The 16,974-nt window shown below is 41.3% G+C and overlaps 1 protein-coding gene across 1 annotated transcript in view; it reads right to left on the reverse strand.

Moving 5' to 3' along the window:
• Nucleotides 1-16,171, reverse strand: part of PHAX (phosphorylated adaptor for RNA export) — a 35,636-nt gene extending 19,465 nt beyond the window's left edge. Inside the window, exons 1-2 of the mRNA XM_060235514.1 lie at nt 15,868-16,171; nt 8,839-9,461 (exon numbers count right to left, since the gene is read on the reverse strand). Coding sequence (XP_060091497.1) covers nt 8,839-9,461; nt 15,868-15,972 — 728 coding nt within the window. The 5' untranslated portion in view covers nt 15,973-16,171. The remainder of the gene's footprint in view (nt 1-8,838; nt 9,462-15,867) is intronic.
• Nucleotides 16,172-16,974: the final 803 nt, after the last annotated feature.

The following is a 16,974-nucleotide window of genomic DNA, read 5'->3' on the forward strand; positions in this document are numbered from 1 at the left end:
CCAACTCAGGCTCCGACATTGGGTACAGACACCCCACCGGGAGTGGTGCCCCAGGTACCAAATCAATGGCACAGTCATAGGGCCTGTGAGAGGGAAGCTGATCCGCTCCTGTCTCTTCGAAGACATCGGCGAAATCCGCATACTTCTGAGGGAGCTGAGGACCACCACTCGGGATGCCGGCTGCTAGAGTGGTGGGAGGAGTCAGATGGGGGCATGGGTCTCGGAAGCGTAGTTCCTGCTGGGCCCAGTCCACGATGGGGTTGTGCAGCTTCAGCCAGGGAAGGCCTAGAATCAGTGGGAAGCGAGGCATGCGGGCGACATCAAACTGCAGCTGTTCTTGGTGCTGCTGGACGTGGAAGGTGATGGGACAGGTCTCCTGGGTGACGGGCCCAGAACGGAGGAGGCGCCCGTCAATAGCCTCCACCAGCGTCAGAATCTCCTTTGTCTGCACTGGGATCTGGTGCTGCTTTACAAAGGCGGCATCTACAAAACAGTGAGCCGCTCCCGAGTCCAGCATGGCATACACGAACAGCCAGCGTCCATCGGGCAGACGGAGTTTGACTGGTAGCAGGAACGGGCCTGGGGTATCAGCCTGCTGTTCGGAGGACCCAGCTAGTCGCCCCAGGCTGGAGGGTCCACTTACGCCTGGGGCTGCCCTTTTGGCGGCGGTGGCAATGAAGGTCTGGGTATCCGACGCTTAGCAGGGCAGCCAGAGGCATAGTTGCCTGCCGTGCCACAGTAGAGGCACAGATTCTGCGTGCGGCGTCTGGCCTTTTCTTCTGGAGTCAGGCAGGGTTGAGCAGCTCCAAGCTGTGTAGGCTCACCCTCGTCTCTGGTACTAGCTGGGAATGGGAGAGAAGCCAAGTGGCACGGTGCAGGGAGCTGGCGCCCTCTGGTCTTGGCTTGGCGGCGACTTTCCAGGCGGCCATCGATGCGGAGGCAGAGGGTGATAAGTTCTTGGAGCGTGGGTGGCTGCTCCACCCTGGCCAGTTCGTCCAGGAGTTCCTCTGCCAACCCCTCGGTAAACTGGTCCATCTGGGCAGCCTCATTCCACGCCAAGTCTTGGGCCAGGAGCTTGAATTCAGTGGCATACTGAGCCACCGAGGATTTGCCTTGTTTCAGGGCCCTGATTTTCCAGTTGGCTGTGGCTGCTTGGACTGGGTTTGAGAAGGCAGCAGACAGGTGGGCCTCGAACCCCTGGTAATCAGTCAGTAGGGGAGAGGACGCAACCAGCAAGGGTATGGCCCATTTGGCCGCCTGCCCCTTTAACAGACTGATGAGGAAACACACCTTTGTTTTTTCATTGGGGAAGTCCCATGCTCTTAGTTCAAAGTACAGCCGACACTGCGCTAGGAAAGCAGGAAATTCTTCCACAGCACCCCCAAATCTGTCAAGTGGAGGAACTGGGCACTTGGCTGGAGCACTGGATGCAGGTTGTTGCTGCAAGTGCACTACTGCCTGTGTCAGCTGCTGTACCTGGGCTTGGAGCGCAGCCAGTAGTCCTGTGGTTCCACTTGCATCAGCATCCATCCTGTGGAATGGGTGTTTGTGTTGGTGGAAGCAATCTGTCACGGGCTGGGGCCGGGTCAGGCAAAGTCCAGGGGCAGTCCAAGGTCTGTAGCCGGTGAGCAAAGAGGGTCCAAGGCGCCAAAACCAAATCGCAGTCCAGGTATCGCAGGTCAGAGGTTCAGAAACCGAAGTCAGAGGGTCCAGGAGTCAAAGCCAAAGTCAGGGGGTCCAGAAGCCAAAGTCAAAAGCCGGAGTGGATGCTAGAATGTCAGGTAAGTGACTAGTTGCTTCCACAAAGCCTCCTCCCAAAGCCCACAGCTATATAGCCCTCTGCTTTCTGTTGCCCATTTGGGCTAATAGCTGGCTCAGAGAGGCAGCCAGGATCCTGCTGAGACTCAAGCATCCTCACTCCTAAAAGGGCCAGAATCCTTTCAAAACTCAGGGCTCAGGGAGCGTCTTGCTCGTGAGCGTGCCGCCCTCCTCCGATCCCTGAGGTCCTGACGAAGGCGGTTACGCACACGAGCCACCCAAGAGGGCGAGGCAGGGGGGCTTGGATCTTCTCCAGCAGGAGGCAGGGGCACTGGTGCAGGTGGCGGGGGCACAGTTTCTTCTGCAGGCTCAGCTTCTTCTGCAGGTCCCCAGTACCCATGACAGAAGGGACAATAAGTGAGACTAAGTCTTAAACTGCCACATTGATTGTATTAAAGATAATGAATTATTGATTGTATTGGGGGGAAATGTGCTATTGATTTAATGAATTGTTTATATTGAATTAGTTTTTGTGGGAGGAGCTGTATAGATATAACAGTTTAGAACGGATACTGGCATAGAATGGTATGCTGACTAATTGATTTATTGAATTAATTGAAATGCTTAATTGATTTGACTGATTTAAATGATTAGTTAAGTTATTGATAGTACTTAATAACAAATTAGGAGGATTAAAGGGTATGTGGATCTGATGGTGAAATAGTATGTGTAAAGTTTAGTGAATTTAACCTATATTAAGCCTATACTGAAAATCCTAAAATTGGGGAAAATAGAGAGAGATGGAGACCAAAATCAAGAAGTTGGGTCAGGGCACTTCACCAGGAGGAGGGAAACCAACGCCACCAATTGTAAATCAGGATGCCTTGGAAAAATTGCAGAATATAATGGTGGCAGGCTTCAAGCAGAACAAAGAGGCTCTAGAGGAAATGAAAACTGAACTGATGGGAGAAATTAAAAAAACTAATGAGAAGGTTGAGGATTTTCAAAAACAGCTGCTTGCGAATATGCAACAAATACATAGCTTAGTGGCAAAGGTAGAAAACATGGAAGACCAAAGCAGGGCTATCGCGGTGAATACCCGGGAAAATAAATCTGATTTACTTGAACTTGAAGACAGATTAGCAAGATTAGAAATGGAAAAGGCGACATATGTGTTATGATTTCAGAATATTCCGGAAAATAAGGGAGAGAGCTTAGAAAGTAAAATTTTGGAAATATTAAATACAGAGGAAGAGGAATTATTGGAGGAAGGAAGGAGAGAGATTGATTGGGTCAAAAGAACTGCCTCGTCTTATACGAAGAGACTTAATCTTCCAAGAGAAGTGTTGGTCAAATTTCTCCGTGTAGCAACTTGTGAGAGGATTCAGAAAAAAGCAAGAGAAGAAGGCCTGAAATGGAAAGACATTAATATAAAGGTTCTGAAAGATGTTCCTTGGTCGGTACGGCAGAGAAGATTCAGATATAGGAAATTAACTAATTGGTTGTTGAAACACTATACAATTTAGGTGGCTGATTCCAGAAGGAATCTTCTTTGTCTACCAATCCAAGAGATATAACATCACATCACTGGAAAAAAATGGAAGACTTCTGGGATAGATTTGCTGTGCCAAACAGCCAGAAGTCGGAGACAGGAGATGATCAAGATGAGGAAACTGATCTAAGCAGAAAAGATGAAGAAGACACCCAGAAGTTGAAAAGAGAGAGAGTTAAAACAAGACAGCAAACAAAAAGAGAGCAAAGAAATATACTGGATAGTAAGACAGTGGTGGGATGACTAACAAAGCAGGATTACAGATCATATCGGTAAATGTAAATGGACTAAACGAACCAAGGAAAAGAAGAAAGACCTTCTTACAACTTCAAGAGATAAAGCTCAAATAATTTGTCTACAAGAAACACATGTTAAAAAAAATGATACAAAATTTCTACAGAACAAAAAGCTGGGGCAATTATATTATTCATGTGATGCTGGGGAAAAAAGGGGAGTGGCCATATATGTACAGAAATTTATAAACTCTAAATTGTTATACAATGATGAGGGAAGAATCTTAATAATAGAAGCAATAATTAATGATAAAAAAGTGTTTGTTGCAAATATATATGCCCTTAACGACAAACAAGAAAAATTTTATAAAAGGTTGCATGAAAAGTTATTGGAGTTGGGTGTAGAAAATTGCTGTATTATTGGGGATTACAATGCAGTGTTTGATGTTAAAAAAGATAAAAAATTTGAGAAAATAAAGAAAAGCATGTCACGTAGCGTTTTACCTAAGACCTTTTTAAGAATGGCAGAAGAGTTTAATTTGATTGATGTCTGGAGAGCGAAAAATCCACAGACAGAAGATTTTACACATTATTCTCAAGCACATAGATGTTGGTCCAGAATTGACATGTGCTGGATGTTGACGGATTTAACTTTGTTAATTAATCAAGCCAATATTTTGCCGAAAACATTTGCAGATCACAATCCTGTGCAAGTGACCATAGAGTACCCTTTAAGAAGTAGTTGTTGGACCTTAAATCTGCAAATTTTAAAAGAAACAGCATTTTTGGAAAAAGCTAAAAAAAAAAATAAAGACCTTTGAGTGTAACTCAGACAAGGATTCAAATATGCAAGCAATTTGGGACATTTTCAAAGCCTTTTTCAGAGGTATTGCTATCAGTTACACTGCAAGGAGGAAAAAAGAACAAATGAAATCTTATAATGACTTGGTGGCAGAACTAAAAGAACAGGAGAAGCAGCAAAAAACTAGGAATACAAAACAAATAAAACAAAATCCAAGCCATACAGCATGGAATCAATTTACTGTTAACGGAAGAACTAGAAAGAAAATTGAAATGGACCAAACAAAACCATTTTGAAAATGCCAACAAAACTAGTAGATGGCTGGCATATAAACTTAAGAAAGAAAGAGAGAAAAGAATTATAAAATCACTAAAAAACAAAGAAGGTGAAGAAGTTACCCAGGAAGAACAAATGAGAAAAATTGTGGAACATTTTTATTGGAATCTGTACCAAAAACAGGAGATTACAGAACAGTTACAAGAAGACTACATAGGTAGTGTTAAGATGGAACAGTTATCGAAGAAACAGCAGGAGTCTTTAGAAAGTCCTATCACAATGCATGAAATAATTGAAGTAATTAAAAAACAGAAAAACAATAAAGCTCCCGGACCGGATGGTTTACTGGTGGAAGTATATAAGTCTTTCAAAGAGCTCCTCCTGATCCCTTACAAAAAGGTGATAGAAAAAATTCAAGAATCAGCTGTGATGCCAGTGTCTGATTTCACTAATTCACAAAGAAGGGACAGAACCATCTGACATTAAGAACTATAGACCGATTTCTCTCCTGAATGCTGACTACAAAATATTTGCGGCAATATTATCTAACAGGCTTAAAAAAATTATAACAACAATAGTGCATGAAGATCAAACGGGATTTATACCGGGAAGAATGATGCGACAAAATTTAAGGTTCTTTTTGAACATTCTAGAATACTATAGGGAACACCCGGAAAAGCAATTTGCAAGCATCTTGCTAGATGGTGAGAAGGCGTTCGACAATGTTGACTGGAAATTTATCAACAAAGCATTGAAAGCGGTAGGCTGTGGGAAGATCTTTAGAAAGCTTGTAGAGGCTATATATACTAAACAAAGTGCGAAAATAAATATAAATGGATGTAACTCGGAATTGATTGAAATAGAACAGGGCACCAGGCAAGGCTGCCCTTTATCTCCCTTGCTTTTTGTATTAACCTTAGAATGTTTGATAAAGAAGATAAGAGATGATGCTGAATTTAGAGGTACAAAAATTAACAATAAAGAATTTAAAATTCAGACCTTTGCAGACGACCTGCTGTTTACTTTGGAAGATCCTATTTTCTCAATTGACAACTTGAAGATAAGGTTAAAACAATTTGGAGAAGTATCTGGATTTAAAGTCAACATACAAAAAACATTTTTGACCAAAAATATGAGCAAGGAGCAAGTCATGCAATTAGAAACTAGATCCGGGTTTAAACATGAAAAGAAAATTAGATACCTATGTATTTACTTAACGAATGAGCTGAAATCTATTCAACGAGATAATTACGAGAAGATCTTAAAAGAAATTGGAACAGATCTGGATAGATGGAGAGATCTGCAAATTTATCTTTTGGGGAGAATAGCTTCAGTAAAGATGAATATCTTGCCCAAAGTTTTGTTTCTGTTTCAGATGGTTCCAATTGTTTTATCTAAATCTTTCTTCCAAAAACTTAACAAAATGGTTATGGCTTTCATTTGGCAAAATAAGAAGCCGAGGATAAAACTAAAAGTGCTGCAAGAGAGTAAACTAAGAGGTGGTCTGGCATTACCGGATTGGAGTTTATACTATAAAGCTTGCTGCTTAGCCTGGGCTAAAGATTGGCTTTTACTGGAAAATAAAAGATTGCTAGTACTTGAAGGTGCAGGACTGGTTAAGGGTTGGCATGCATACATATGGTACCAGATTCCCCAGAGAAATAGTACTTTCTTGAATCACGAAGTAAGGAAAGCAATCTATAAGGTCTGGATGGAAGTTAAAAGTAAACTTTATAATTATACTCCACTTTGGGTATCTCCGGTAGAGGCGGCTATGCATCCAAATTTATATGATTGGGAAAGCTCTTACAATTATGGTACATTGTTGGATACTGGAAATAACTTAAAATTAGATGGCAACATAATATCGGACTGGTGGGTCAGATGTCAAGTAAAATCAAGATATCAATCTAATAAAGAATTAGGTTTACCCAAAAAACTCGGAATTAAATGAATTTGATACACTGATCCATGATTCCCAAAAACTTATCTCAAAAATTTACAATTGGTTATTACAGATTAAGATGCAAAGTGAATCTGTAAAAGAAAGTTGGATAAAATGGCTAGAAGATTTTGGATATACTACTGAATTGGTGGAATGGGAAAATGTTTGGGAACAAAATATAAAACTGACCAAATCATCGGTTTTTAAGGAAAAGCTATATAAAATGATGTACCGATGGTACCTTACCCCAGAGAGATTGGCTAAAATATATCCAAGCAATACAAACAAATGCTTGAAATGTAGGAAAGTTAAGGGGACGCTTTACCTTATCTGGTGGAAATGTGAAAGAGCCAAAAAATTTTGGATCCAAATTAATATCTGGATTCAAAGCATTTTAAAAAAAAAGGTTCAAGCACTCTCCGGAATTGTACTTATTGAGTATATGTAAACAACACTTACCTATATCTGATAAAAAACTATTAATTTATATGATTACGGTTGCAAGAATTCTATATGCGAAGTATTGGAAAGTCCCCAAAATTCCAGATAAGGAAGAATTTTTATTTAAGTTATTGGAAGCTGCCGAAATGGACATTTTGACTACAAGGTTAAGAGATGGGAATTTGCAGGAGTGCAAAAAGACTTGGGAACCAATATATATATGGGCCAAAAGTATGGGGTTTGTGATGAGACAATAGAATTTGTATACAGTAATGCCCTCAAACTCCTTGTATGAGTGGGTGGGTAGGTGGTGGTTTGGGTGATGGTAGGAGGTTTAAATGTTTGTGTACTTGTGCATTGGTATGTATGTTTCTTTTCTTAAAATAAAATCTTAAATCTTGAAAAAAAAAAGAAACTTTTCAAAACTGGGAAAGTTTCACTTTCTGGAATCAGAAATGAGCAGATCAGCAGCAAGAAATGAGGTGAAGTTTCTGCAATCTGGAGAAGCAGACAACCCTCATTTGCAACCTTAATGCATGGGAGAAGTCAGGAAAGAGGGTGAGAAAGCTGGTACTCTGTAAACTCCAGCAGGAACAAGCAATCACATTTGCAAAATTTTCTTTGCATGGTGCAGAATAGAAAGTGCTAGTTTTCTGTGAAATCCAACAGTGGCAGAACTCATTTGCAACTCTGTGCTGGGTTTAGCAGGAGACAAAACATCCATTCCATACACAAGCATGACCCAAAAACATGCTTATCTTTATATGTAAGTTAAATGCAAGTTAAACTTGCAGGTAGGGATGAAAACAGATGTTTAAAGTTTGTATACTGCTAAACATTTAAACTAGCCTTACTTTGCAAATGCTACAGGCAGACCTTGGAAATCATGCAGGGACAGAGCTCAATAAACACATTAGGCTGGTTGCTGGGTGTGGAGCTGGGAAAGGGCATCATTAAGTTTTATTTGTGTTCTGCTACTTCTCTATTCCAGTCGCCTCAAGAATAGATCGGGCTCTTGCAGCAGCAGGGCAAAAATCCACTGCTTGAATATACTTTAATCACAATTTCCCTGATTTTCCCTGACTTCAGACCAGTTTCCCTGATTTTCCAGAAAGTGGCAACCCTGTACTAACATTCAGAACCTTGTGACATAAACTATAAACATGTTTTTATGGCCCAAGAGAAGAACCTAACATAGTACCAAAACAAGTGTGGCATGTTCTCCATAATCGCACCCATATAAATTAAGATGCATTTTAGTACTATTGAAGAGTCATACAACAGTATTAAACAATAGCAGGGCAAAAAATGTAACACATACTTTCTATACAAGTCTAAAAAAGTTTTATTTGGGGGGGGGGGGAAGATCTCTGTTTATGTACAGTAATGGACCTAATTCATATGTTTAGCTTTCTTAATATGAGGTATCTCAGTAACTTAGGGAGCAATGTTATGTGGGTCAACTAAGATCTAATTCCCATTTTATTCAACAGGGCTTACTCTCAGGAAAGTGACTGAAAATTTTTAGTTAAGAATACAGAGATAAGAAGAAAAATGAGGTTTACTCAGTACAGCTCCTCATATGTAGACAGAAACACTTTAACTAGTGCTGGACCAGTAAAGAACTCTGACTGAACTAAAGCTTATAAATTCCAGCAGCTAAAAACATGTTCTGGCTACATACACTATACCGTATCTTGTATGTTACAGTTAGTCAGATTTAAAAATGAATCAAAATATTTGTGTTCAGCCACTTTCACCAACATTATTCTTAAAAATGCACTCTAGATTTAGCTAACAGACAAACATATAATTAATGTGACAATCTTACCGGTAGGTAATTTCATCTGCCACTTTTTCCTCAGAGTCATCTTCAGTAATTTCACAACTCCCTTTATAATTCATTTCTTGTCTTTCACCCAGTCTGTCTTTAACAGGCCGTTTCCGTTTTAAGAGACCTTGTCCATTTTCCTCCTCCTCTGGTAAAATCTTTTTGTCATCCTGCATATATTCATCCAACTCTTTGTTCAGTGTCTCAATTTCTTCTGTATCAGATTGTTTCATCAGTTTTTTTGCCAACAAGTAATTATAGGTCTCTGAAGACCTGCTTCTGTCAATAGTACCCTCCACCATGCCTAAAATCCCAAGTTCTGAGGCCACTGCATCTTGATTCTGTTCCTGAAGCACTGCTCCCCATATGTTGTTGATCTTTTTACCTGCCATAGCCAGTGGCTTCTGGGGGTTGTGGACAAACTGAAAAGAATCTGGTTTAGGGGGAGTAATGTTAGAACACTTCTGGCGCTTCCGTTTCCACAGACAGCTGTCTTCATCTGAATCTGAGCAGCTTTCATCACTTGAGTCTACATTTTTCATTGACCGATAAGCGACACTTGGGGCACAGGATGAAATGATGCTTGGGAAAGATCTGGCTGAACTGTTGCTATCATGTTGTTTCTGAAATTTAAAAAGACCACATAGGGCTTTTGTTTTAAATGAACAATTTTCTTTTGCACCGATTGCTATATTACAGAAAAACAGAAGCATTTATCAGTATTACCACTTCTTAATTACTGTTTTCATTTCAGAAGTTATAAACAGCAAGCCACCTCACAGTAAAAAGGAAGTCTAAGAGTTGCTACACTAGTTACAATGTGATTTTAATACAGCTGCCAAAAATTTAGCCACATGCAAAGTTACTTGTTTATCTTCATCTTTTAGTAACCAAGAAGACTTGACTTCTAAAGTGATAAGAGTATTGCTTAAGTAAAGCAAAAATCAATTCGGCTCTCAAATCTAAAAGTCCAGGGCAGTTCAAAAGAATTTGATATATATAGTCAATTTTGCTAGTACCACATCTACACAGTCTATCAGAGTATGGAATATCATTAAACCTTCCTAACTACACCACTGATGGCAAGATGTTCAGTCTAAAACTAGATGCAGAACACTCTGAAGAAATCTTGAGTACAGTTAGTTGGTTTCTTCCCAGTTTCCCACTCATTAAGAAAGACAAAAGCTAGAGAAAACCCTTTCCTAGAAGGAGATTGGATTTATACCCCACCCTTCACTTGGTGTCTTTGTGCGGCTTACAATCTCCTTTCCCTTCCTCTCCCCACAACAGACACCTTGTGAGGTAGGTGGAGCTGAGAATGCTCTGAGAACTGCTCTTGAGAGAGCAGCTCTTTCAAGAACTGTGACTGACCCAAGGTGAGGTGCATGTGAAGAAGTGGGGAATCAAACGGTTATTCCAGATTAGAGTCCACACGCATCCACTACACCAAATTGGCTCTCTGAGCAGAAGGGGTGTGTGTGTGTAAAATGAGAGCAAGCTTACTTCTCTTAGTGCATGCATACTTCTTCCTGAAAGGACAGATGGGGGAAGATCTGGTCATTCCCTAGATAATTTTTATTTATGTAACTCACCTTTCTCCCCTATGGAGACACAAAGCAATTTACATCATTCTCCTCTCCTCCACTTTATCCTCACAACAACCCTGTAAAGTAGGTTAGGCTGAGAGAGTGTGACTGACTCAAGATCACCCAGCAAGCTTCAATGGCATAAACAGGGATACCAATCTGGGTCTCTCTGGTACTACTCCAACACTCGTCTACACCACACTGTCTATCAGAATTCAGAAGCATCTTTCTCCTTTTTTTTCACAGGATATACAGAATAGAAGCAGAATAGCAAAATCAATAGTCACTTTGCTTCTTAGGAACATAAGAGAAGCCATGTTGGATCAGGCCATGGCCCATCCAGGCCAACACTCTGTGTCACACAGTGGCCAAAAAACCCCCCAAGTGCCATCAGGAGGTTCACAAGTGGGGCTAGAAGCCCTTCCACTTTGCCCCCCCCCCCCAGCACCAAGAATACAGAGCATCACTGCCCCAGACAGTTCCAATAATATGCTGTGGCTAATAGCCACTGATGGATCTCTGCTCCATATTTTTATCCAATCCCCTCTTGAAGCTGTCTATGCTTGCAGCCGCCACCACCTCCTGAGGCAGTGAATTCCACATGTTAATCACCCTTTGGGTGAAGAAGTACTTCCTTTAATCCGTTCTAGCCCGACTGCTCAACAATTTCATTGAATGCCCACGAGTTCTTGTATTGTGAGAAAGGGAGAAAAGTACTTCTTTCTCTACTTTCTCCATCCCATGCATAATCTTGTAAACCTCTATCATGTCACCCCGCAGTCGATGTTTCTCCAAGCTAAAGAGCCCCAAGCGTTTTAACCTTTCTTCATAGGGAAAGTGTTCCAAACCTTTAATCATTCTACTTGCCCTTTTCCGCACTTTTTCCAATGCTATAATATCCTTTTTGAGGTGCAGTGACCAGAATTGTACATAGTATTCCAAATGAGACCCCACCATCGATTTATACAGGGGCATTATGATACTGGCTGATTTGTTTTCAATTCCCTTCCTAATAATTCCCAGCGGGGCATTGGCCTTTTTTATTGCAATCGCACACGTTAATTTTTTCTGAGTTTCATGATAAAAAAATAAAAGTTATTTAGAACTTCCTTATGATTTGTCAAATACAACCCTTCAAACCTGAGAAGTTTCTCTGGTACTCTAATTTATTTATTTATTTATTTATTTATTACGTTCAACTTATATCCCGCCCTCTCCGCAAGCAGACTCAGGGCGGCTCACAACATCATGTCAATACAGTTAAACCAATAAAACATATAAAACTATAATTTACATATTTCAATTTTTAAAAACATATTACAATTTTTAAAACCATTCTATAGTGCTGCATCCATACAATATAGGCGGCATTGAATTTCCAAACAGTGATCACCAGCAATCTATGTGATGTCCGGTGGCAGCCGTCTTTCCGTCAAGCATCGAAGGCCTGCTTGAACAATTCGGTCTTACAGGCCCTGCGGAACGCAGACAGATCCCGCAGGGCCCTTATCGCTTCCGGAAGGGTATTCCAAAGCTCTGGTGCTGCCACCGAAAAAGCCCTAGATCTTGTCACACATAACCTGGCTTCTTTTGGTTCGGGGGCGGACAGTAAGTTTTTTGCCCCTGAACACAGTGCTCTCTGGGGAATATATGGAGAAAGACGGTCCCATAGATAGGCAGGTCCCTGGCCATAAAGGGCTTTAAAGGTCAATACCAACACCTTGAAGCGAACTTGAAACACAACAGGTAGCCAGTACAGCTCTTTCAGCAGAACCAGATAACAGAACCAGTCGTATATTTTCAATATTAAATCTGGAGCCTAAACTGCCAGCCTTAGATGCAGGCAATCAAATATCCACTCAGCGATAAAGCTCACTGTAGCCTAAAGCAAAATACAGTGGCTCAACCTAACTTACCTCAGAAAGATAAAATACCACTTTGATCTTAACAGAGAGGATGGATATCCTCTTATTAGCTTATTATAAATCCTGGCTTATTAGCGTTCCATAGGGCCTGTAAAACGGAGCTATTCCACCAGGCTTTTAGTTGAGGCTGTGGGCGTCTATTCTTGATCTGGTTGGCTTCCCCCTTCAGTACTGTCACTTGTGTTACAAAATGGTTTATCATCTCCTGTCTCTATGAGATATCATGATGTGAGACGTCCAGGCTGGGCAGTATGTGATACGGTAAACTCCTCTGAGTGCTGTTGAACTATCTGTTTTTTTTAAATGTTTTTATTGTTTTATCATATGTCGTACTGAGCCCTATGGGGAATGGGCGGAATAGAAATATACTAAAATAAATAAAAAATATCAATGAGTAATTTTCTAAAGTTTCCAAATACGTTAGCACCTTAAACATTAATTGCCACTTAGGCTTCTAAGTGATTGTATAATGTTACATACGGAAAATATAGCTGATTGAGTAACAATATACAAGCTTGATGTAGGGCTTATGAGTGGCAGACTCTAAACTGCAGAAACTGGATTTGATTCCCAACTCCTCCAACATGAAACCTGCTGGGTGACCTTGGACCTGTCACAATTCTTTCAGAACTCTCTCGGCCCCACCTACCTCACAAAACCTGTTGTAGGGAAAGGAAGAGAATGTGATTGTAAGCTTCTTTAAGACTCCTTAAGGCAGAGAAAAATAGCAGAGTATAACAACTTACTCTTCTTATCATACAAAAGGAATTTTGTTTCCTTATTACCTGTTTAGCTTCGAAGCACAGCTCTAGATGCTTAATAATGTAAATATATATTTCTCTACATATATTACAGTAAGAGTTATAGACACACTATACAGCTTTTTCTTTGGGCCCCAACCACCAGTAGAGTGTTCACTCTATCTTGTGCACATTATGAAATATTTAACTACTTTGAGTTTAAAGGATATTTGATAGTACAACACATTATAAACACATTTTAGTGAAGTCACAACTCTTAAGCCCCATTACTAGTGTAGGTCAGTACTATATTCATATTCTATAAAATATGTTGAAAATTAAGAAACAAATTACCACCCCATTTCTGTCATCACAGAACACCTTCTTTTACTTGTATGATATCCTAGCAACAAAAAATTCACAACTGACAAGAAAGGTATTAAAATATAATTTAAAAGAACCAAGCAAAGAAATGCCATGCAGTTTTAAACCAGGTAAGAATGTTCTTAGTGTTCTTAGGTCAGAGAAAGAGAGAACAAACACACAGAACACAATCCTTTCAACTGACGATAATTTCTCTGGTAATGTGGTGGTGATTGTTACTTGCCAATAGCAACTCTGCAAATTACTATTAAGGTCACACCAAACTGACTTCCTCACTAAAATGATCTTAGTTGAGGACTGTTTGGAAGCTGCAGTTTGTATAGAATGGTGCAATCAGAAAGATGACTGTAGTGAGTTGCAGAGACCATATCCCTTCAGCCTGGTTCCATTATATGTGCTCCCAATTTGCTTCTGGACCCAACCCAAGGTCCTGATATTGACTTTTAAAGCTCTATATGGTAATCCAGCATACCTGAAGGACTGCCTACCCATATGGACCTATCCACCTACAGTAATCTTCAGAGGCCCGGCTTTGGGTGCCTTTGCCATCTAAGGCTAGACAGGTGGCAACCTGAGAACAGGCCTTCTCAATCATGGTGCCAAAACTCTGGAATCCCCGCCCCCCCCAAGATTTGCCTGTCCCCTTTTAATGTTATCTTCTGTCAGTGGGTGAAAACATTTGTTTTGTTTGGCATTTTCCTATTATTGGCCCTCCTTCCTAGGTGTGTTTATGTGTTTTATGGAAATTGTTTAAACATTTTATAAAAATGTCATTTTAAACAATGTTTTATTATCTCAGATGTTTTAATGGTAAAATGTTTTAATGTTTACCACTTTGGGTAGGGAACTCTATTTAGGTGGAAAAACAGCATAGCAATGTTATAAATAGATAGCTTAGCAGCTAATAGAGATGGGCACAAACTGAACAGCGAAACGCAGTTCAAGCACGAACAAGGTTTGTTTACGTTTGTGGTCAGGCTCCGAAGGCATTTAAATGCCTTCGGAGCCTGACCACAAGTGAGTTCAGAAGGCATTTAACTGCCATCAGAGCTCACTGAGGCTGGTATGAACCATGAACCAGTTCTTTCAATGGAGGAGTTTGTTGGAAGTTTGGAGTTTGTGAAAACCATGAACCTCCATCAAATCATTTCCATGGATGAAACTGTTTGACCCTAGGTTACGTTTATGGTGATATGGGAGATAATTTATCCACTGTCCTCACAAAACTTATGAGAGTACAATGGGACTGTACCACACTATCTCTGAATTTGGAAATTATCTTGACTTTGTTCTGTTGAACAGATTGTGTTATGGAACTTCCCTGCTGTACTACACAGCTGACGTTGACCAATATAAAGCCCCTGCTTGGTCTGCGATCTCCATTACAAACTTCTTGTGGCTGTCTCGGAAGCAGTCCTGAAAGGAAATATGTGCTTTTTGATTCTACTCAGTCTGGATGGTACTGTTCGTTTCTACATGCCCAGAACTAGAGCAAATTAAATTAGTCTTTTGTTGTTGTTTTGAACCTCTGTGGTGAAACTACTGGAATTTTGGCAAGATCACTCGAACTACTTTCAACTACTTTTTGGTTTCTCTGTTTTATAGCTGATAATAGTTTCACCACAGAGACTAATTTAATCATGATGGTCAAGGCACACAAACCTAAATACCCAAATCAAATGTGGATATATGCTTCGTTCATATGCACACTCTCAACTCTTCTCCAAAGAAAACCATGTTCCAGTGAATTAACAACTGAATGTACATCGTGAAGATCTGTGTTCAAGTCTCACTTTTACTATGGGGTACGCTGTGCAGCTTTTGAGCAACTCTCAGACCAGCAAATTTTACTCCAGAAGTCCTCCCTCCTCGACAGGGAAACTTTATACATTATAACTGTATCAAACCTTATCCTGAAATAAGAAATCTGGTACTCTATCAACAAAACGGATAGTCACAAAGTTGTATACTTCAGTAGAAACAGCCCCACCAGTGACATCTATTCAATAAGCAGAAAGGTGCTGATAAATAATTCCCTAGCTTGAGTTGCTAAGTCAAGAGGCTGATGCAGCTTTCCTCCCTCGGGGTTGCAATGACGAGAGAAGTCGCATTCAAGGAAAAATGCTGCCGCCAGATCCCAGCCTGGTTTACTCTAAAGGAAGACTGGCCGCTTTCAGTGTGCCTTACCCTTAAGTAAGTGTGCACAGCCGCTCTCGCGGGTCTGGAGCCAGCAATTCTCCCCGAAGCCATTCCCACGAGGGCCCCCAACGCCTTTGCTCTCCTACGGGGGGGCGGGACGGTTTGCCGGCAGCGCTGCTGCGGCCGCAAACCCAGCCTAGGTAAACGCGGGGCGGGAAAACAAAAACGCGGGAAGGTCTTCTTTGGTGGCCTCACCTGCTGTGGACTACTAGCAGCGGCTGTGACCGGCATTTCACAGTCCGAGCCCGAAATCTCTCCATCCTCCACGTCCTGCTCCATCCCCCGAGCCTCCAGCGCCATCTTCCCGCCCCTTTGTCAGACCCAGAGCGACACCACCCAGGAAGAAAGGACGAAGGGGGCGGGAAGCTCAGACACGTCTCCTCCCAGGACTACAAAACCCGAATCCCGGCCGCCTCTAGCTCCTCTAAAGACGAGAACATTCCACTATGCCTACAAACTCCACAATGCTTTGCACTGAGCGGGGAAAAGCCGGGAGTGCAAATAGGTTAGCTGCAGCAAGGAATTCTGGGAGTTGTAGTCAAGGACAAGGTGCTTAGAACCAAGTAGCTCTGCACCATGAGGGTGTTTTCCGGTGTTCTTGTCAATATCTCGATTTTAAAGCTCGAGCATATTTACGATAAGCTTATAGCACGCATAAGATTTCAGTAAAATTTCAACGGTTCTGTGAAAGTCTCTCATAAAGAAATGTTAAGGGGGAATTGACTTCATGTTTGAAAGCACAAAAATTGAATAACGACAAAAAATTGAAAGAAAATCCAATGCAAAACCGTACTTATAAAATATCATATCAGCCCACCTATTGTGATGGAAAAATATACCCCTATTTTTGTATAGAACGCTTGCCTAGACAGGTCCCACCCCATCCCAGCCTCTGGTGGGGGATGAGGGGGGTAGGATTGCCAGATCCAGATTGGAAAACTGGAGGTTTGGAGGTGGAGCCTGGGGAGGAAAGGAACCTCACTGATGTACAATGTCATATAGTCCACCCTCCAAAACATCCGTTTTCTCCAGGGCAACTGATCTCTGTAGTCTGGAGATGGGCTGTAATTCATAGAATAAGTGTTGGAAGGGACTTCCAGGATCTAGTCCAACTCCTTGCACAATGCAGGACATTCAGAAATACTCCCCAGTAACCCCTGCTCCATGCTCAGAAGATGACAAAAACAACAACAACCCACCTTCAGGATCCCTGGCCAAACTGGCCTGGAGAAAAATTGCAATCCAAAGTGGCAATCAGCAGTTCCCTGGACATGTAAGAAAGAGCCACAAGAGGGTCATGAG

This window comes from Heteronotia binoei, chromosome 4 (genome assembly GCF_032191835.1).
Source record: "Heteronotia binoei isolate CCM8104 ecotype False Entrance Well chromosome 4, APGP_CSIRO_Hbin_v1, whole genome shotgun sequence".
Taxonomy (NCBI): domain Eukaryota; kingdom Metazoa; phylum Chordata; class Lepidosauria; order Squamata; family Gekkonidae; genus Heteronotia; species Heteronotia binoei.